Below are 22,197 nucleotides of genomic sequence, written 5' to 3'. Positions count from 1 at the left end.
CAGATCTTGGACGATGTGATGTAGGCCATTTCATTTCTTTGATATTTTATATTTTGTTTTAGGAAGAGATATTGCCCTTCTGCTGAATGTAATGATTGCAATGTCTTACAGAATATGATTAAAGAGCAAATGTTGGCAGCAAAAGGAAATAGCCAAATGAAGGTAATTATCTACTTACTCTACAAGGAATACTCATTAAGAGTTTAAAATGTCAACTGTAACAAGATGAAATATCAGCCACTACTGAAGATCTCTTTGAAACTGGAGTTGAGATTCTGTATGACTTAATTCAGATACTTATGACAGTACAGTACTGCTCAGCATAAAAAAAGATCGGTTAATGTTTCAAACATGTAAAGTTCAAGGAAGGGCAGGAAAGGATACGCTATGCGGCTTACAGCAGTTCAGTGCAATTTACTACAACAGGAAGCTAGGGACCCCACTGTGTACAGAAGCTGGAAAAAAAAAAGAAAAAGCTGCATAGTAATGCCTTCTCTACGGTGAGCTGCTGAGGGGACGTGACCAGCCAGACAAGAGTAAAGAGCTGCCTTTAGTGTCAGACGAAGTCAGGTGACAAGTAGGAAGGAAAACGCGTGCTTTAAACTCCACTTCAGGTCAGTTTTTAGAGGCGGCTTGAAAAGAGCCATTTCCTTTATCTCAACATTTAGGCAAGTCCTGAAGAATTTCAAGTGTTCAGCAAATCAGCATCCTCACCAGCCCGTCACGAGTTATCAGCTGGTCATTTACAAGCATTGTTCAAAGTGCAACGCTGACATTTGTAATGGGACATTATAAACGCCTGGTACAACAAACTAGCAGATCTCCCAGTGGCTTAAATATAAAGAAGTTCAAGCAGCAGGTTAGATTTTCAGAAACACTTATACTTGTGAACTCATGTTGTCTCCTTGTGTTGTGTGAAAATAAAAAACAACTTTTGTAAACAACAAATTACTGTGTATACTTATAAACTGATTTAAGCACAGAAAAGTAATGTTAATGCAACTTGTAATTATAGGCTTTTTTAATGTGGGAACTGGACAGATTCGTCTCTTCCCGACACAAACCAACATATTGTTGTTTACCCTTGAATAGGAAACCCAACTTTTCAAATCCTGGCGAGTAAATGCTTGGAATATGGGAATTTTGCAATGGCCATTTTGTTCTCATGAGGAAACAAACTACTGTTTGTAGAGATTTAAGAGAACAAAACAGAGGGAACGACACTTAAAAACCAGTCCTAACTTCATACAGACTCCATGCTGTCCTCGGTGGCTGTAAACACTCATTGAACATTTCTCTTAATTTTCCTAATGTTAACCATCTTTCTATCCCAACCTTTTACCTACAAATAATCCTATGTCCTGCACAACCTTGTAAAAAAATAAATTAAACACTTCTCAATGAAAGATCCAACATGTGCAACATTAAAAGGTCACTTTTCTTACCACCAGGATAACAATGGGGGGCGGCCGGGGGGGGGTAGTCTTGTGAGCAGCATAAAGCTACAAGATACAACCAATTAAAACGACATTCCGCCAATTAAACGTCTTTAACTTCAATCTGGCATATCGTATATAAAAATGGATGATTTATAAAAGTGCAAGCTATGCATGTTGACCGGATGACAATAGGCACATGCTTGCTGAGTTTGAAGGAGAGTAACAGACGACAGGAAACGGGAGATAGAGAGTAGCCAAAGAACAACAGTTTTTGCTGACTGAGACTTTCTGTGCTAAAGCTAAGAAATCAGCATTTGTCTCAATATACCAGTGAGCTGCAAACACCCTGAAATGTTAACATAAGGTGCCAATTATTTCTCATTAAATCTCTTCAGGTAAAGATGATTTCTTTCTCCAGGACTTCACCAATAAGGATGCAGAAATTTCTTCAAGTTTCAAAGTGATATTTAGTTCAAACTCGCTTCTCAATTTGTTCTTTTTAAAAAGAAACTTAAACTCCACAGTGTAGTTCATATTCGGTGCCTTGAAATCAGATGCAAGAAAATTAGTAATATTCTCTTTTAATAGATTTAGCAGATTACAACAAGTATCACCGCATTTTAAATCCACAAACTTAAAAATAAGTTACCAGAAATATTCCGGTCTGCATACTGTGCATTTACATACATTATTAAGAGGATTAAACAGCTACTTTCAAGTGAGATTACTCAGTTTCAATACATATCCTTATTTTTAAAGACCATTAAACATGCCATTTGACAAAAAAGTATTTAATTGTTTTGCAGAATGAATGTATTCTGCAAAACAGTTTTTTGGTCCTCTCCCTTTTTCAGCGTTTTAACATTTTCAGACAATTGCTAAGTTTTTTGCCCGGTGAAATAAAGGGTTAACCAGCTATATCTCCTAACAAACCAACATTCAAAAATACTTAAAATAATGAGAACTCACTTTAACATTACTAAAAATTCAGACAAAAAAAGGTAGTGGACATTTGAGGACATTTTCTTTCACAGCAACCACAGTTAAAATGAAAGTTTTGAAACATGTATGAAATAGCATATGCATATCATGCATTAGTGATGACTACCAATGATCTCCTGGGAGCCGATTTGTCACGAGAAAATGCTTTGAGGCCCACAAAACATGATAATCAGGGAAAGTAAGCAAATCAAAAAACTGGGAAGTAACAAAAAGGAATGAATGAACTATTTACGGTTCAAATCGGGAGGAAAAATATAACAAAGCAACTTTCAGTTTCATGAGAAAGTATTGGTTATCTTAATCTGAAAGGAAATCAAAATTGATGGTTTGCAAAACAGAACAATTCAAGAAGAAGGCAGCAACAGAGCAGTGCTGCAGATTAATCTGTAAAGTAGTTTTGTGTTCAACTCTCCTCCTGCAAGCAAAGTGCTTTAAACAAGTGAAAAATTATTCTAGAATTTTTTCCCCCCCATTGTAACTGAACACAAAAGCTCTGCACAGCTTTGTGAAGCCCAGCCTCCATATAGCCTCCTGTGACAGGCCCACATATTAACTCATCAAAAGCTGTGATAATAGCCAAGATGAATACTTTACACTTCACTTGTTTTTAGCAAGACATTTAGTTACTTTTTAAGCAAGCTCAAACACATGTAACATACAAATGCATTGAAAAGCAACAGTAATTTATCCTAAACTTCCCATGGGAACCGTCACCTGCATCAGTTTTTTGTGGAAAGAAGGGATATGACAGAAATGTTTTTTTAAAGGGGGGCTGTGCCTAACCTTGACCTCTTCTCAGGGGTCAATGTCTGATGTACATACAGTGAAGGGGGTTGCAGTGCCTATATAACCTTTGTGTAGTTTCAAGTTCATACTTCAGCCGACAGCTCCCCATTCTGATTGTTGTATAGCTATAAAGCTGAAATGTAATTAAAACAAGTTGAACAAGTAGATGCGGTATCCATTAACCTTGATTGAAAAACTTTAATGCCTAAAGTTTTAAATCTAGAAAAACAGCATATTGCTGCCTTATTTTGATACCTTTACCAACAACTGGCTTTAATCAGGTGATAGTAAAGGTGTGGCCTTTTAAAACAGGAGGTATGAGTAACCTCACAAGAAACACTTCAGAACCACAAAAAAAGTAATGTAGCTTCTTTTTACTTTAAGTAAAATCTACATGTTTCTTTCACTGATTTTTTGTTTTAAGCGGTTTGACTCAAAAAGCTCGGTGGGTCCACCGGCCTAAGTCAACATGGACAATACCACCTGACTTGAATAGTCTGATACCACATGACCCATTCTACAACTGGCCATGATAATATGCTTCTGAGCCTCTTTCGAATAAAAATACTCGAGTAAAAATGAGTTCACTTAGATTTTACCTTCTCCCCCTTCACCGTGTTTAATGCAATAAGCAAACGTGCAGCTAATTATGGTAATTAAGATAAGAATTATGAAACACCTAGGTCTATAACTGGAAAAGATTTATGATTGACAGCTAAAAATTACATCTGTATGTACTCCAACCATTGCTGCCATCCAATAATGCCGTCAAGGACGGATAAGTTGTCGGAAAAAAAAAAAAAAAAAACTTAAGAAAAGTTTGAAACTGTCACAATTACATTTTGTAGGAGTTATGCCGTTATATCAGACTATTGGTTGAATTGAGAGCAAGTGCGTCTACTCGGTGTGTTAGCAAGCTTGCTAGATGCTAGTTCAGATAAACGTCATCCACCCTGTCAAGCTAGTTAGCATAGCTCCCGAAAGCTAACTTAGCCTGCTAGCAATCTCAAACTTCAGTTCAGAAAGACTCTGAAACCACAGTTTATCACGTTATAGGGGGTAAAGAAAGACAAACTTCGTTAAACAAGTATGTCATTCATTCGTTTCTACACGTACCTGTAGATGCTCCTGAAAGCGAATAGGAAGGATCTGAGCCATGGCGGTTCCCCTGTCACCCTCCTCCGATTTCTTCTAATGCTAACAAACTAAGGCTGCTGCTTCTCACAGGTCCTAGCCGGACAGCCAGGGAGGCTCTACTCCAAAACCCACTTCTCAAATGATTCAAAACCTTCCGCAGAGCGTGTTGCCGGTGTGAGGATACTTTTCATTCGTCCCGTCAGCTTTCGGTTGAGGTGTTTCCCCGGCTAATTACCGACTGCCACTACACCGACTCCCTGGACCTGCAATGGCGATGGAGGTTGGTCAGCAGAGAAAAGATCCCGGAAATGAAAGTGCAGTCGACGAGGCGGATGAATACTGTGTCACAATTCTTTAAAAAGTGCATTATGCTCTAACTAAATAATATTTTAAATTGTATTTTTACTTATCCACAGTAAACATCGTTGTGTTAAAATCTAAAAGCAGAAAGGTTGGACTTTATTGCTTTAGTATGCGATTATAGATGTAAAAGTGGAACTACTTTTTTCTATTCGCCCTTTGATTTTTGCCACATCATTCGTCTTTGTAAATTAACGTCATTACTACGCGGTGTGTAGGGATTGCAGCCAATCAAATCAGTCAAACCCAAACAAGACGTGCAACTTTTTTGAACCAGGTGTTGGGCATTTTCTTATCTACGCAGATGCATTATGAGCTTAAAAACAACAAAGTGGTTCACTTTGAAGAAATGCTTAATGTGCAAAATATTACCTCACACTGTTCAATTATTAAATATAAATAAATCCATGTACAAGTGCAGTCTACAAGTCTACATAGATGGATCTCACCTTCACTAAAAATGTTTGCTACTACTTTAAATGTTTGAACACAAGCATGCTATATCTGTAAAGTGGAGTGAGACTTGGTAGAATTCGTTTCCCTTTTTTACATCCACAATTTCTCTTGGCAGAGGATGTGACATTATTACACAATGTATAACTGACTGCTGAGACCCATTCGTAGAGATCTTATTTTGATGACCCAGCAGTCATGACTTCTGAAAAAGTAGAGTTTGCAGGAAAGTGAGTACATGGTATTTGTCATCTGTGTGTGGTTGACAACTACATTTGTAGTAGCTATTTCAACATTGGCATCAACAGAGGTCAGAAAGGTCAGCAAGCATTTTAGTGCAAAAATCAACGAAAAACAAACTCTGCAGATTTTATGATAAGAATTTAATAAAGTATCTTATGTGTGCTTAAAACCAGAGAAAGATCGAGGAACAAAGGAACATGCCACTGGAAAGGTTATGCAAACAATAACAGAGAGGATTCATCAGTTCTGCAATTCGACAAAAATGCTTACTCTTCCTCGTGGGACATGGTCTCTACAGGAAAGAGCAGAAGGCCCTTTCACATGACGTCCAGACCACCTGAACTGAATCCTTTTGATGTGAAACAGCAGTGGCTCTACTATGAGCTCCTCCCAGATAACAGACTTTTCTTAAAATCTTATTTCTAAAACTAAATCAAGCCACTATGTGGAAGAAAATGATTTCAGTAGTTTGCACCCAGAATCTTGGATGTATTTGGGACCCTAAATTTACCAAACCAGACAAGCTTCATGTCAAGACCATGAGCACCTTAAACAGTGCAGTTTACAAGAAGTAGCCTGCAGAGTCCGTCACAAAGTATTTCAACTTGCACAGTAGTAAGCGTTCTCCAGATCTAGAAAGTACAAGGAAAAAAACAACAAAACTCATCAGGGTAAAGAGCTGCTCTACTTTCTATGCCAAGTTGGAACATACTCTCCAACCCCAAAGTTGCAGTCCCCTACTTAAAACGGGGACTGCAACTTTGATCTGCCACTCCATACACTAGGTGGTGTTCCAATTCTTCGTTTGACGTCAAAGAGACTTATGAGCCATGACAACACTGGCAATAATACCTTAAATTAAAAATCACTTATTAGTGGACGTAAAAATATCTACATCATCTAAATATATGTCCTCTGATCTTTTTGCATCTTCTAGCCAAGGGACTGAAATCCTGAAATAAAAACATTAGTCATGACTCATCTTTCCCCCCCTGCAACCCAAGCCTTATAAAGTAATTCACCTTATCATCACCTGTGCATAAGCTTTTTATTCAATCCGTTAAATGAGTGTGATTCAGATGCAGCTTCCAGTGAAGGCTGCCCCAAATGGCCCATTCATGCTGCTGTTGCCATGGATTCACAGGCCAAGGAAACTGGCAGACACAGACACTCACTGAGAACCAATGTGTGTCACCTTCGGTCTCTACGGGAAAACTGCACTAGCTTCCTTTGACAGGTTTTAACTTCAAGTTTAATAAAAACGAGAGGTGCAGTTGAAGTTTTATAGTGTCTATCCTTAAGGTCAATGGCTTAGATCTGATAGATGGGCAGCAAATCCTGTGAATTACATCCAGTAGTAGCTATACAGACTTTTGGCTGCCACAGTACTCCACTGTGCTTTGGCCAGGATTAGAGCACAGATGGGAGCTCTGCATCTTCCTTTGGCTGAGAGGATACCACCAAGGATGACTGAGTGGGACTGACACTTGGATCCTGAGCCAAGAATGAAAAAAGCCGTAATGGGTCCTCTGTTCTCTGTTTTCTCCCCTTACTCTCTTTTTCACATCTATTTGTTTCCTGTTAAGAAGGTTCAGATTAAGCAAAAAGGCCAACCTTTTTTCGAGTTCTTTTTTGTCTGTCATCTTACAGATTCAAGTTAATTGGGGAAGATCTATCATCTCTTCCAATGTGAGAATGCTAGAAACGTATTGTGCAGTCGCTACAAGTCACTCTACACTTCTTAATATTGTATTTTTCATTGAGCTGGACTTACTTGTAGTATTTTAAAATTATTGTGATTAGTTTGCTTGGCTTTCAGGCTGGATTTGGAAAGTTGGCTGTTTTTCCACTGACCATGTTTAGAGGAATGTTGATTGTTTAGTCACTAAAATTGTCTGTAAATCTATACATTCACCCTGATACTTTTTCACTTTTGTCATTTTTGTTAAGTACACACTAGCCTACATGCTGTCATTGCCAGGCACAATGACCTAGCTAAGTGAAAAAGCATGCTCCAGAGGAGGGAGTGTGATGGGGAGCATGGCCCTCTTTTGTTCCTGGGAGCTTGTGCCATGTTGAAGCATAGGTGGTTCCTGGCTTGAGGCCTGTGGCTATTGGGCATGTTCAGAGTTGGCTGTGAGCTGGCATGGTGAGGTTACTGGTCTGTAGACCTCCCTGGGGCTGGCCGATCATGTAGGATGGCACGGTGACTTTCCTTCCTTGATCTCTCTGAGTACTGGCTGTTGTGGATTGCCAGAGATGGTTATGGGGGATTTAGTACCCAGGGTTTCTCTCTGTGCCTCTCAGGCCCTGGGGGTGTGCTTTGTTGCCCACCTGCCTCTGTGTCATATGGCTACTCTGTAGGGTGGTGGTCTGGTGTCTGTCTACCTGGGGTTGCTGCTGACTACTTTGATTCCAGATACAGCCGTGATTAGGAATAAAGTCAACTAAGCATTAGGAGACATTCTGTGGATATCTTAGTGCAAAACTGGGCTACCACATGTGGGCAATAGGCTTCTCCGTATGATTTGCCATGGCTGGACAAATAAACAATACTTGCTATAGCATTGTGTTGATACTCAACAGCGACAGTATCTGTAAGCACATTGAGTCAGAGACTTTTAGACTACCGTCTCGTGACAAGATGGATAGTAAAGGACTCACTTTTGTCCAATAAAACCTCAAGGACAGACTGAAATTCTGCAGAGTTCAAGGATGAGCAGCAGAAGACTGGTCTCTGATAAATCCTCAATTTTACTGTAGATTATACTTTGATTCTTGCATTCTACCAACACTGAAGCACCTGTCTGCAATGCATGTCTGGGGTGCCCAGAAACAATACTATGAAGAAGTACTGGGACCAAAATGTCCTCAAACATCAGTTTTTCAATTCATATGGTTATAATGTGTATTTTGAAGCATGATGGAGCGCTGTGTCACAAGGGAAAAGCACAAAGGTGGTGTCTCAAGAAAAAACACAGGGTCATTTCTCTAAAAGCAGATGGAGACAGAAGCCAAGAAATAACTCGTACCAATAAGACCAGAATGGATGGGGCTACAAATAAAAGTCTTTAAATCTTACGTAACATTTTCATTATTCTTCTGTATAGAAACATGGTAACATCAAAATGATCAAGTCTACAAAACACAACACTTTTGTCATTGCCAAAACATATTGAGGCTAGGAACACACTATCAATCTTTTATAACTTCCAGTATTTCACCTATATTTGTACCATTTCTCTTCAGTCGTATGCAGCCCAATATAGCTTAACCTTTGAACCCTGGCTGAAGGGAAGTTACTAATTGACTGTGTGTGTGTGTGTGTGTATGTGTGGCCCTGTTCAACTCTGAAGCATACAGAAGTACAGTTTGGCAAAGGGGATTAATGTCAGAGATGAGAAGGTCCAATATAAACATGAAATTTTGATGTAAAATCTAAAACTAGTCAATCTGAAACTACCGACGAACAGAAGCAGCCTAGAAAATCATTAGCATGTGGCTACAGCTGCGTATTCAGGTAAAATGAATATTTTATGAGTTAGCAGCTTGCCGTTAATAAGCATACACTTTAGCCAACAAATAGAAAACATAGTAGTTTAATCAACTTCAAATATAGTCAAGAGAGATACAGTCATACAGAGAGAAACACAATCTGTCACTGATGACCAGACTTAGTTTGAAGTTTGGTGCCATCTTGTGGCGAGATGAATTAATCAACCTTAAATGAATAATTTTCAACAAAAATACTAACTTCTAATTCTACAGTATAAAGCACACTTCCCAATTTAAATTAGACCATATCATTGTCTGTACTGTGTTGTTGACCATCAAAGACCCATCTCTGTGATCTTGTAACCTTTATTACTATTTTTAAAGACAATGATTTTTATATAATTTGTGAAATAATGTGAAATAATTTGGTGAAGTTTACAAAAGTGACATTGTCGCTGATGCTTTTCATTTTAAAAAATCAATTGAAATAAATTTTGTTTAAGTTAATTTTTATACATTTTCATAAACTCTTGAACAAAAAAATTATGAATTTTGGGTTTTAAAGATGACATCTTCATGGGGTAATAATCAGAATAAAATTTTTACAGCTTGTATTTATACATTCATTAACATTTGGCTTAGTATCACTTTGCAAGCTGCAGACAAAACATATTTTCTTTTCTTTTCTTTTTGTAGCCATTAACATTTTCTGTCGCTGTGCTTCTGTTGGTTACATGTTTGATTGTCTGATCAGCAAAGGAATGAATCCACTAGGAAACAACACGTGTTCAGTGAAATGAGGAGGCTGTTTGTGCCGGCTGTATCCCTCTCTCACAAAGAATGTGTTTTCTTTGACCTCAAAATGTTCCAGGGAAAGTTTGATGTTTCTGGGCCAAGTTTTGTCCCACTTAAGCTGATAATAAACCAACATATTGTTTATTGTTTTCTTTCTGTGTCAGTGTCTTTTTTCACGCTTCAACGGTTCTAGGCTTACGTTGCGTTTTATCCTTCTCCCGTGTCGACGCAAAAATTTGATTTGAGACAGTTTAGATCATTTCCTGTACATATCTTGACGCAAAACCAGAAGCAGATACTATAATCCCCTTTTTTTGTAATTTAATCCTAGACTAAATTGAACAGTTCCAGGCCTATTCAAGGCCTCAGATGTTTGCTAGAGAACGTTTGTGAAAAATCAACATCATGAAGACAGCAGACAGGCCCTGACCCTGACAGCCACTCTGGGTTGTAATTCTGTAACCGCAATGATCTGTAACTTTTCCTGAAGCGTCTACAGAACAATGTGACACTGACATCTGTGCTCAAAATGTCCCAGTCTGATTAAACAGTAACCCTCAGAGGGAGGAGTCTCTGCGCATACAACCACAAAGGTCCATCCCTCCGTGAGGGTTTGCTGACCTGACGTGACAGAAGCACAGCATGAGCTCAGGTGAAGGTAAGGCATGAGTTTATTTGGTTGATTTACATGCTTGTCCTGTGGCTTTACTGTATCAATAATTAAATTCATGTCTATCCGGTTTGTTAATTTTTTTATACTCCCCGTATGTTCACCAGGCAGCGCTCTGGCTTGTTTTTCCATTATTCTGAGAGTGCTGCACAGGAATAATGCCTTGAAAAAAAACATAGTTTCACTTGATTTACTCTGATTACATTCACGGTTGCCGAAAAAATATTTTTACATGTTGCTAATTGGACTTTTGTTTTTTTTTTTGTTGTTGTTTTTTTTAAGTAATATATATTTAAAGTGCAAACTCCCCAGCTGTACACAATATTAGCTACCATTGTATTTGGGCTTCCCCCTTACATAAGAATTGAAAAGGAGGTTTATGAGAGGAAAAGCAAACAGTGACCCATTAGCTGTCCAGAGGTGCCTGAGTGGAGTGACACTGATCTGCTGAAAGAGCCAAACATTGTTTAGCATTCGTAACTCTTAGCTCTGTCAGGAAGGCAGAAATTTTGTTTCAACACCATATTGGACTGACAGATAAGGCCACAGTGACAGCTCAGTGTGACACTGCTGGCATTTTCATATCATCTCCTTTCATGTGGAAGACAAATACAAATGTCTGCAGCACCTCGCAACAGTATTCGAACCAACTGTTACCAATTTTGTCACAATGCAGCAACAAGCTTTAATGCTCTTTACGGGAATTTTTATGTGACAAACAAAACAACCGAAAAGCATGGTGGATTACCTAAGATTAATATACTTCTAGTCTGGATACCCCTAAATTGAATGTCAGGCTATCAACCGTCTTAAAAAGTCAATTAATTAGTGAATGTGAGTAGTTTCATCTCAGTGTAAATTCCAGCTATTCCATGAAAGCCTCAAAAGGATCAAGGAGCAACTGTAAAATGTCAAAAGAGCAATCCAAGTCTGGATGACAGAGCATACACGTTCTGTATGTTCTGTTCAGAAACGATTTTCAAACATTTTGGCCAACGTACAAAACTTTGTGTGTGGTGGAAAAATAACACCGTACATTCCCTGAACATATCATCCTCATCACAAACCAAACAGCTTGGTCCAGAACGCTGCTGCTCGTGTTCTCACTAAAATTAGGCAGATAACAAACATCACTCCTTTCAAAAATCTTGGTTCCCTGTAGCTCAGAGGATAGATTTTAAAATACTGTTGTTAGTTTATACATAACTGAATGGTTTAGCACCACTATTCAGCAAAGATGTTCTGTTGTATCAACCCTCCAGACCACTCAGGTCTTCTGGGTCTGGTCTGCTCTGCATCCCCTGAACCAGAACCAAATGTGGAGAAGCAGCTTCTATGCACCACAATACCGAGCAGAAATACCGAGTTCCTTTAAATTAAGGCACCCACCTTTTGAGCCATAATAAATTGAATATTGTCTAATGTATTTGACGTGTACGATTCAGATGATGGTACTTGTCAAAATGTACAATTTAATTGATTGCAATTAAATTGCAAGTTTTATGACTTTTTATTCGTATTTTTATGATGGAAAGTACTTTGAACTACCTTGCTGCTGAAGTGTGCTAACCAATTAAACTTGACTGATTGATACAGCCTTATTCCAAATTATATTAAATGAATTTTTTCATTAAGATTCTATACACAAGTACTCCATTGTGTGACAATGTGGAGCAAAGTTTTTGAAGTTTTTTGCAAATGTATTAAAAAGAGAAAACTAATATTAGGCTGAAGAAATGCACCACTCCTGGTGAAAAACATCCAATCAGATCGTTTTAGTGCTGTCAATCAATGTTTCTCATTGTGTTAATGGTGGAGAAGCAACTTACCGGTCCAGGAAAACAGTCATCATTGATGGCCATGTACCTAGCCTTAGCATTCATGGCAAGCTATGTTGTGTTGAACCAGCTGTAGCGCAGCAGAGAGCAAGGGAAGACTGTGAGCACTGCAGTGATTGGCAGCGATAAGACCTTCCCCCTGGTTCTGACTGGTTGTTTCTGACTAAGTGGTGTATTCTGGAATTAATAATGGGAGCACTGAGAGAAGGCAGAGAAGCTTGATTTTTCACAGATTATCTGACTTACTCTCATGAAATGATGTTAATTTTATCAAATATATATATATATATATATATATATATATATATAAACATGTTTTATAAGTTACATACTGCAGCTTTAATCTAATTGATAATCTGCAGGAAGACTTTGAAATCGATGCTCACAGATGGTCTCTGTGTAATCTGACTGAACTTGAGCTGTTTTGCAAAGAATGGGAGGGGACAAACATAAAGATATGCAGGGACATATCCAGAAAGACTTCCAACTGTATATATATATATATTTTTTACAAAGTACAAACTCAGGCGGCTGCTGCAAATGCATTTTGCACTTTTCATATTTTAATTTGTGTAAAAAGAAAAAAACCATTAAAATCTTGTATCAATTTCCACTGATTTTAATATTACGCAGTGTCATGTTGGTGTGTCATAGAAAATCCTGATGGCATTCGTAGAAGTTTGTGGTTCCACAGTAAAATGACCTTGCTCAGAGCACAATGGCTCAGATGTTGTTAAGCAGAAAACGCCCTTCATGAGCCAGTGCTGACACCTGTCTGAATGAATTAGTTCTGGTGGTGTTTAATCCCACCATATGAAGAGCGTAGCTCCAATCTGAATCCAGATATTTCCTAGTATATTTTAGGATGTTGCTACTCCAACAGAGTTTATAATTTGCAATCTTTCCAGGTGTTTAGAAGGGACAAAGACCAAAGATAACGAAATAAAGTCAATCCCAGTTTTGTTGAGTTACACTTGTTAGTCAAAGTCAGCATGAAAGCTTAGATATGACAAGTCGTGTAAGAATGAGGCTTTGCTATTAGGTAGACCAGAACCTTAAGGTCCAGCAGTTACATCAGCATTATCATATCATGATACGTTGATACGTAATGAATGTGTATGTGTGTGTGCGCGCGCGTTTGTTTGTAATACCTTGTGGGGACGATTTTCCTGACACATAAACGTTGTGGGGACCCACTGCTCCTTGTGGGGACTGAAATCTGGTCCCCACAAGATGAAACGCTGTTTTTGGGTCAGGGGTTAGATTTAGGACTAAGGTGTGAATTGAGTTTTGGTTAGGATTAGGTATGTAATGGATAGGGTTAAGATAGGGGTAAGGTTTAGGCTGTAGAAATGAATGGAAGTCAATGGAAAGTCCCCACAAAGATAGCCACGCAAACGTGTGTGTGTGTGTGTGTGTGTGTGTGTGTGTGTGTGTGTGTGTGTGTGTGTGTGTGTTTAGTGTTGCAAGCTGTTATATTTTGAAAGTGCTGGTTAAAAATTTAAAAGGTAAACTGTATTATGTAAACCCCCTTATCTTTTCATCAAGAGATGTGCAGATAAGGAGTTTTATAATGTGAGTTTCATGCAGCCAAAGTCATTCATCTCATGTGTTCTTTGTTTTTCATGGTGTGCTGGAAGTCGTCATGTTGACAGAGTAAGTCACTTTTCTTGATTGTTCCATTTGTTATAATATATTCTGAACACTAATTTACTGCCCAGCTCTTATTTAAGATTTTTTGGGTTATTATTAATTGAAAGGGAAATGGCTTAGTTAGACAATTTGACTAGTTTTTTTCACAGAATGCAACAACCAGAAAAAGGATTGAACAGAAAGAAGACTTTTTGCATCCTATTACGATATCTGTAAGCAGAGTATTACTTGGTTTAGCACAGTGTTTTTCAACCTTTTTTGAGCCAAGGTACATTGTTTTAATTGAAAACATCACGAGGCACACCACCAACCAAAAATGGAAACAAAGATACTCTGTAGCCGCCTATGTTACATATATAGTCAATCTTATCAAAGTCTCTTGAATATAAATCAAATAAACACAAAAATGTATTTTTATCACATTTTACATTTTTTATTTCAAATTGCACTTAACGTGTCCACTTCAAAAATACACCTGAACAGCCACAACACTGTGGTGTTAAATTTAAAGAAGTTGTAGAAAACTTCAACGTGTTTTACAAACTAATCCACAAGCATCTTATAGCCGGAATACAGAAAATAATTCTTAGTCTGAAAGAAGCAATAATATTTGGGAAAGATTTCACTTCATATTCACTGTTACAATATGAAGAGTTGCATGTACAAAATGTCAATATCTGTATATTTTACCCACCTAGTGTGAAACCTATGCATGTTTGGATGAAAACGGAGCTGATTTCCTGGCAGAAATGGAAGAAAGACAAAGCTCTTCCTCAACAGCTCTCAGTTTCTGTTTTTAGTTTTTATAGTAGCCAGGCTTGAGAAGCTCACTTCACACAGATATGTTGGGGGAAATGGACTCATGTTCTTTCCAACTACTGCTGAGCTTCACTGTCTTTTCCATCACTGTCATCACAGTCTCTCTAGATTCAGTGCTCTCACCGCTACCTGTAACATTCATGCATCACTAATTCTCGTTTTAATGTAAAATGCTCTGTACCTACTGCCATCTAGTGGTAAGAACATTACATGATTACGCCGCTACTACTACAGCAGACACTCGAATATGGCATTATTTGCAGATAACTCATTTTCAAAAAATCTTTTAAAACCAATTACCGTATTTTTCGGACTACAGAGCGCACCATACTAGCACCTTCAATTAAAAAAACAAAAAAACAAACAAACTGGAAGCTGCTCTCGGTTTTCCATTAGGACCCAGCAGAGGGCTGCGTCCTAATAAATCTGCTGTAAGGACGCAGCACTCCGTCTCCAAAGCCGAACCATGGTTTCGTTCACACCGAGCTTAAGTGCAGCGGCTCTATTTCCCTCCTGTAGTGCCAGATCGACAGCCCTCAACTTAAAAGCTGCATGATATGAGTTTGAAAACATTTATCCGTCGTGCCTGCTGCTAGCATGTGGTTGTTCTAAATTAAAATTAGCGCGTTCTTCTTTGATTTACAATTTTGACTTCTAATGATTCACTTCCTGCTAGAGAGCCCTTTGGTGGTTCAAGAAAAATCCACAGAAAAGCCACATCGGGCTACAATCCGCATGGTTCAAAGCTTAGGAAAAAAGTAGCAGCTTATGGTCCGGAAAATACGGTACCGTAGGTGAAATTGAATAATTTTCACGGCACACCTGACGATCACTCACGGTGCCGCGGAACAGTGGTTGAAAAACACTGGTTTAGCATGAACATTTCAGGGTTGCCGTAAACGGGAAGACTTTGACATTTCATTTACATTTCGTTCATTCTTGTCCTAAAGAAAATTTACATTTGATCCAAAAGAGGGAATTGATAACCCTGCCATGATCATCACAGACTGCACAGGTATGCAGGTTTTTTTTTTCAAACTGCTGTACAACATACCATAAAGAAGACTTACCCTTTTAAACTGAACATTTTTTCCTCTTTTAAATTAGACTCTGTGTGGATTCCCAGGCCACGCATGTGTGTTCTTAAAAGAGAAGAAGGGGAGAGCTATGGTTTCAACTTGCGGGTGGAAAGAGATCGCCATGGACACGTGATTAGAAACGTGGTGCTAGGGGGCATCGGAGCACGCGGTGGCCTTCGAGATGGAGACAGACTTCTAGAGGTCAACAACTGCTACGTTGATGATGTTCCCCATGCTGAGGTAAGACCATATTCTCCTGAGGTCACTCACTCTTGACTTGAGGCAAATCGTACTTTCTATCTTGATCTATTAGGTTGCTAGGAAGATTAAGCTTAGTGGACAGCTGTTATGCATGTTGGTGCTGGACGGCGAGGAGTATGAGCAGGCTGTGGCAGGAGGTCAGGACCTCAGATTGTTGTCAAGGACCCTCAACGAAGAACCCTGCAAGCCACCCAGACTCTGCCACATCACCAAGGAGCCTGGCTCAGGTCTAGGTATCAGCTTTACTGCCTTGGAAGGTAACTCATCTCCTGGCAATCACCACCGGTCCAATGTTCAAGATCAGATAGCTGTTATGTTGAGGTTGGCTGATTCGCCTGTGTCTGCATCGAAGGAGAGAAAGGTCGCTTCTCAGTGAACCTGGTGAAAGGTGGCGCGGCTGAAAAGGCGGGAGTCCGCACGGGAGATCACCTGGTGTGGATGAACGGAGTAATGGTGTCCCACCTTACACACTCTGCCCTCAGTCGAATGGTTTGTGCTACGTGAGATAATGTTTAAAGACTGTATTGTAGTATAATACTATAAATTCAAAAATGATCGTTTCCGTTTTGTCATAGATGAAAAAATGCGGAAATTGCATCACAATCCTGGTGATAGACAGTGAGAGTGAGAAGATCTACATGCAGAGGAAGATGCCCATTTTGCCCGCCATGGCTGTGCCCAACAAACTGCCCTTCGGAGCCAGAAAGCTCCGCCTGATCTCTGGGCCAGAAGGATATGGATTTCTTCTCCGGCTGGAGAAGACACCATCGGGAAACACTTGTGAGAGGAAGAAAATGGTGCAAGCTGAACTTTAAAGGAACATTGCTTGCCTTTCTGAGGTTTAGGTTTGTTTTATTCAACAGTTCATGTTCTGCGTGAGGTGGACAGCGGCAGTCCAGCAGAGAGGGCAGGTGTGCAGGATGGAGAGATCCTGCTGGAGGTCAATGGAGAGTCAGTGGATTCGCTCAGACACGATGAGATTGTGGAAAGAGTGAGACTAAGTGGAAAGCAGGTCTTCATTACCACAATCAGCCAGTCTGGGTTAGGATTTTACAACCAGGTGAGAGTCCCTTATCTCATCCTCGACAGGGTCTAGAAGTCTTGGGTAATCCTGAAATTACAGAGCCAGATTTTCTTGCAATTTCTCAAACTGACCTAAAGGAATAGTGCAAAGGGCTTTATGGATTTTATTTAAAATGTTATCTTCTGTTTAAGAAAAGATTATAACAAGGCCATTTAACATTTGTAACAAACTGCCAACAACAAAGTGCCTGAAGATCGATTTATATTCTAGACCTGCTTTACCTTGTTAGGTGGCTGCTGCCTCTCCAGTAGCCAGGATCTACCGTGAAAAGATCACCAGTTCAAATACATATTGGGTTACCAATTTTATGGTTGAATGATTCAACCATAATCATTCAACCATATTATCAAACAAGATGATGGTGGTGAGGGTGGATGCGGCAGAACCCAGGCAGTAGTGCAAAAATGATTGTTTTAATGGTGATCTCAAAGGGTACAAAAGGTTCAGGCAGCACAGGTGAGCAATAAGGCAAGGAACTGAAACACTGGTAGCAACTGGAGCAGAACTAGACAATGGGGACAGAGACACGACATATGACAAAAAAGAACAAGGATCCAACAGGGAGCCGGGGACACAGCTGGGAACAATCAAGGGCAAAACACACAGCCACGGGACTAAATTAACTAAAAAACAACACAGAAACCTAAATCCTCACACAAACAGCCAACTGACCAATCCACCAACAAACGAGCAATAACAAATCAGGAAAATGGACTACAAACTAACCCACGTAGCGCTACCCTTCTTGTTTATTTTTGGCACGATGAAGACAATTTCAAGATTAACCAACCAAATAAAAATGACTGACCAACTACCAGAATAATAGAGCAACCAGCCAACAGCCCAGCATATTAACCAACCAGCTAACCAACCATCCAAACAATTAATAAATTTTTAAATAGGCTGCACAGAAAACTTGTAAAAAGTTGCCAAACCTCAAACAGAAACTTTGTGAAACTGACAAAAGTTACTCAGACACTGAATAACTATTACTGGTGATCACTTTATAACTTTGCAGAAGAGTGTGTTTCCCATAAATTAAAATGAGACAATTGGCAAATGAAGGGATCGGCACAGAGTTCAACAACAGATTTCCCAGCACCATAACTTATGTTCACACCACATTTACTTCCCATTCTTCGTTTTCTTCCTATAGCTGGGCTTGTCTCCTCTTCTGTTCTGTGACAGCGAAACAGCTGAGAAAAAAATGGAGGAAATAAATGTTGAGCTATCTCCAAAGGGATACAACAGCTTGAGCGGTTCTAGACTCTGCACACTTGAAAAAGATCCGCTTGGATTCGGCTTTCGTCTGGACTCTCTCCCACAGAGACGTGGGACTTTCATCAGTGAGGTGGGAAGCAGCACTTTTGTACCTCTCAAGCACTTGGGCTCACAAGCGCAGACGAGTTTTGTAAGATTGACAATTCCCTTCTGCTGCAGGTGGGTTCTGGAGGTTCTGGACAGAGAGCAGGACTGGCTGTGGGAGATGTTGTGTTGGAAGTTAATGGCAAAAATGTAGAAGACAATTATCTGGCTGATGTGATTGCTCTGGTGAAAAATGGAGGGAGCTGTATTTCTTTATTAGTTATTGACCGAACAAGCTATGACAAACAGAAAGAGGAAGAGAGACCAGCATCTAATGTCTCCGACAGCGAGGTGAGGGAATCATAAATCCAACAATGATCAATTCACAGTCATTATTGAGCGCTACACTTACTATATTGTTTTATTTTGGCAGGAGGAAGACGATTTTGAGATTTCATTTTTGTGAGCATGAACAATTTTGGAGACTTTCCCCAGCACTATACTTCTGTTTGAAGACTTTATAAAGAGAGCTGAAGATGACAAAAATGTTTGGTGTTGTCATGGCAAAGGGACCTCTATCGCACCCCACGGATTCAATGCAAATCCAAACAAAACTGACAAGATAAGCTAAAAATGAATCAGTTTTAACAACATGGTATTTGTGATGGCATGGGAATGCCATCGTGTTCAGTATTATAGGTTAAGGAGAGTTTTGGTCTGATAAATTACCTCGATTTAATATAGCACAAGAATTGCTTCGCAGGAACCATCTGAGGAAGCAAACACTTCACACGTTGGACAACAATTTATTAAAAGCGATTACAAAAGTAGTAAATATTTGAAAGAACTCTGGGAAAGTTATATATCAGTATTTTCTGAGATTGTAGCAAATAAGGTGGTGGTGAGCACTATAGTGTTTGTTTTTACTCTGTTATTAAATGCATATATCTTCATCTTAGCTTGTGTTACGTTAACTGATATTACAGATGCTGTTGTGTAAATTTACAATAAATAATTACATACCTTCACCAAAGGTTCAACTATTTCAAAAACTATATTATTCTGATATTACATGTATTATCGACAATTTTTTTCCCCCAACGTTTAACTACTTCCATCTTTTCAAAGTCATCATTTGACTTTGGATCTGGTCAAATAATCTCTTCTCAACTGAAGCTAAAAGTGCTAGTGCTTAATTTTTTAATGTATTGTCAGCATAGAATCGGGAAGGTCAGAGATAGTTTCCAGCATTAGAAACTGATTTGGTGTTAGCTTTTCAGCACAGAGACTGTAACAGGGGTCGTACCAGTTTTGCAGGACCAATGTGGGCCCCTGATTAGAGATGCTCACAGATGTACGCAATTTACTTTCAAGGTTATTGGTGCGCTGTTATTTTTGTGTATCAATTTTATCCTTTTTTTGTTTAAAACTTTTATGTGCAAATTAAACCATGATTACATTTTTTTTGTGTATTGTTGAATTAGATACTCAATTTAAATAGATTCAGAACGTACATATTTCCCGACTTGCGCAAAATGTTCAAGAATCACAAAGACAATTTTGTTTGTTTGTTTGTTTGTTTTTCACGTTGTGAATAATAGTGGAGACGTTATCAAAAGTAAATAAACGCTTCAGCAAGTCTTAAAAAGTTAAACTGAGCAATAAAACGTGTTACTACAGTTTTTTTTAAACAAGCCACCAATACTGGAAATGGAAAGAGGACAAACACTGTAGGAACATTTTACGTCCAGAAGATGGCAGCAATGAGAGGTAAATGGTTTCTCTACAGGCGGCAGCGTGGTCAGCTGGAGTCAGTGGCGTTTCAACTGGAGGTGACATTCAGTGGCCTAGCTGAAACGGGGGATACTTAACGTCTGCAAACGCTCCAACATGTCACAGATTGTGCAGAAACTGGTCGCTAAAGTTCCTATTCTTGTTGATGGTGAGTTATTTTTCTTTCTACAATTTAAATTTATTATAGGACAGATATAAGTTGTTCAATCTTCCTTAACAAGCCTTCAACGGATCAACGAGGGTGACGCTATGTTGACCTAGCCTTCAGATGAATGAAGTGGATGTCAGATTAAGTGTTTCTATCTTATAATACAGTTATTGGATACTAATTTATCATTGCACTTGTTGTTTTAACCGTTAAATTGTGGTTTATCTGCATAACAAGTCCAGTTGTTTCCGTTTATTGAACAGAAGACAGTAAGCTGAACCGTTATTGTTGCCTAGCAACGCCGCGATTCAAACTACATCACCGTTAGAGGCCTGAACTGACCGGGACGTATGTCTCTCCCTACAGCCGCTGTCACCTTTTCCAAACCTCATCTAGAAACCTTCTGGTATTATGCTCGGATTGAACTGGTACCCCCGACCCCTCTCGAGCTCCCCAGAGCCGTTTTGGGAGCTGCAAACCTGCTCAACATTTTCCGCCTCAGTCGGATCACTGCCGGGGTGCGTAAGAACCATGGCAACAAACTTATTTAGGTGTCTTCATCTAGGCCGTAGCAAAATCTGCAAGGGACGTCCATGTCGAAGCAATTTCTTTTGAAGGAACGATACAACAGCTTTATTTTAGAATCTGATCAATCAAACGACAACTTCTTTGTCTGCTTTTTCGTTGTTGTTGGGTTTTTTTTTTTACGCTGTTGCTCTTTAGTTTCTGTACATTCTTTACATTAATATTTTTAAGCCCAGCCAGTTCGGCACAGAAAAAATACCCACGGCTGAAATCAGTTCATTCTTTTTCCCCCCTTCTTTTAGAGCTCAGTCCTTATTGACATGTATAAAATGACAGCTGAAGTCCCAGAATATGTTAATTAATGAACATTTTAATGTCCTGAATTGGCACATGGGTCTGCAGTGGCTGGATTTTAGGATTTCATGCATTGTATTAAGAAGGAGAGCTAATTTACTGTCAATAACACTGAGAGATAATGGAGAGTGCACTGTTTCCACAAGTTATTGTACATAAAAGATAGAAAACAACATTTAGCTGGTTCTTTACAATGTTTTTAAACTTCTTTTTTTTTTTACTGTCATTTCTAACTTTTACATTTTCCAAAAATACAAAAGTTAAGTTGTGGTTACTTTTTGGAAAAAGTGAAAATATTCAAGTGGAGTATCTCTGTATTTTCTCCTTCCCCTCAACCCCCCCAGTCATTTCATCCTAAATAACACAGCAAAACACCTCCGAGCCATAATCATGTATAGTTGAACCTTAACTGCATGGCTGCCTTGTTTAACTGCATGGCTGCCTTGTTTATTAATACAACTTTTGTGTTTCAGGAAGTTATGAGGAATGGAGTGGTGGCCACTGAAATTATGCTGTGGTTCTACATCGGAGAGTGCTTTGGCAAACGTGGTCTGATTGGCTACAAAGTCTGATATTTTTGGACTGATGTTTATTAATTTTTTTCCCCTTTTGAGCGTTGTATGCTAAACTTACTGTTCTAGGAACTAATAATTTGTTATCTATTGTTTGTTTCAAACTTGTTGCCTCTTGTGTTTATGGACACGCTTTAATGTAATTTGCTCACCAATTTACCTGTTCTACTATAAAGTCTTTGTTCCAAAATTAAAGAATATAAGAGTAAGAGTATGTTGTTTTTGTTTTGTTTTTTTCCCCTTTTGAGCGTTCTATGCTCAACTTACTGTTCTAGGAACTAATAAATTATCTGTTGTTGCCTATGCTTTCATGCAATCTGCACACCAATTTACCTGTTGTTCTACTATAAAATCTTTGTTCCAAAATTAAAGAATATAAGAGTAG

At 38.9% G+C, this 22,197-nt stretch overlaps 3 protein-coding genes across 4 annotated transcripts in view; 2 read left to right on the top strand and 1 right to left on the bottom strand.

Moving 5' to 3' along the window:
• The window catches only part of cltca (clathrin, heavy chain a (Hc)), a 28,899-nt gene extending 24,220 nt beyond the window's left edge, over positions 1–4,679 (bottom strand). Inside the window, exon 1 of one of the 2 annotated variants that reach the window (XM_008428177.3) lies at positions 4,344–4,679. In XM_008428177.3, the coding sequence (XP_008426399.2) occupies positions 4,344–4,385 (42 nt within the window). In that variant the 5' untranslated portion in view covers positions 4,386–4,679. The remainder of the gene's footprint in view (positions 1–4,343) is intronic. The other variant, XM_008428179.3, reaches the window with a different exon arrangement.
• A 4,807-nt stretch (positions 4,680–9,486) lies between these two features.
• nherf4b (NHERF family PDZ scaffold protein 4b) lies at positions 9,487–19,581 on the top strand. Its single transcript, XM_008428174.2, has 11 exons — positions 9,487–10,368; positions 13,859–13,874; positions 15,641–15,705; positions 15,798–16,009; positions 16,083–16,287; positions 16,383–16,519; positions 16,606–16,810; positions 16,894–17,090; positions 18,271–18,465; positions 18,555–18,770; positions 18,853–19,581. Exons 1-11 carry the CDS (start codon positions 10,353–10,355, stop codon positions 18,883–18,885), a joined length of 1,497 nt encoding a protein of 498 aa, XP_008426396.2. The 5' UTR covers positions 9,487–10,352; the 3' UTR covers positions 18,886–19,581.
• Positions 19,582–20,204: 623 nt separating this feature from the next.
• atp5l (ATP synthase, H+ transporting, mitochondrial F0 complex, subunit g) lies at positions 20,205–22,023 on the top strand. Its single transcript, XM_008428173.3, has 3 exons — positions 20,205–20,361; positions 20,728–20,879; positions 21,714–22,023. Exons 1-3 carry the CDS (start codon positions 20,310–20,312, stop codon positions 21,810–21,812), a joined length of 303 nt encoding a protein of 100 aa, XP_008426395.1. The 5' UTR covers positions 20,205–20,309; the 3' UTR covers positions 21,813–22,023.
• The last annotated feature ends 174 nt before the right edge of the window (positions 22,024–22,197 follow it).

The sequence above is a fragment of the Poecilia reticulata genome, chromosome 14 (genome assembly GCF_904066995.2).
Source record: "Poecilia reticulata chromosome 14, P_reticulata-male-v2, whole genome shotgun sequence".
In the NCBI taxonomy this organism is placed as follows: Eukaryota; Metazoa; Chordata; class Actinopteri; order Cyprinodontiformes; family Poeciliidae; genus Poecilia; species Poecilia reticulata.
The sequence above is the reverse complement of the archived record's forward strand: the minus strand, read 5'-3'. Positions and strand labels throughout refer to the sequence as shown.

What these genes read in the sequence shown, in the direction of transcription:
- nherf4b (XM_008428174.2), top strand. An exon ending in GATCATCACAGACTGCACAG is followed by an intron (nt 15,706 to 15,797) that starts GTATGCAGGTTT and finishes CTTTTAAATTAG; the next exon opens with ACTCTGTGTGGATTCCCAGG. An exon ending in GGTTAGGATTTTACAACCAG is followed by an intron (nt 17,091 to 18,270) that starts GTGAGAGTCCCT and finishes TTCTTCCTATAG; the next exon opens with CTGGGCTTGTCTCCTCTTCT.
- atp5l (XM_008428173.3), top strand. Translation starts at nt 20,310, where the DNA reads ATGTCACAGATTGTGCAGAAACTGGTCGCTAAAGTTCCTATTCTTGTT. An exon ending in AGTTCCTATTCTTGTTGATG is followed by an intron (nt 20,362 to 20,727) that starts GTGAGTTATTTT and finishes CTCTCCCTACAG; the next exon opens with CCGCTGTCACCTTTTCCAAA. An exon ending in TCAGTCGGATCACTGCCGGG is followed by an intron (nt 20,880 to 21,713) that starts GTGCGTAAGAAC and finishes TTTGTGTTTCAG; the next exon opens with GAAGTTATGAGGAATGGAGT.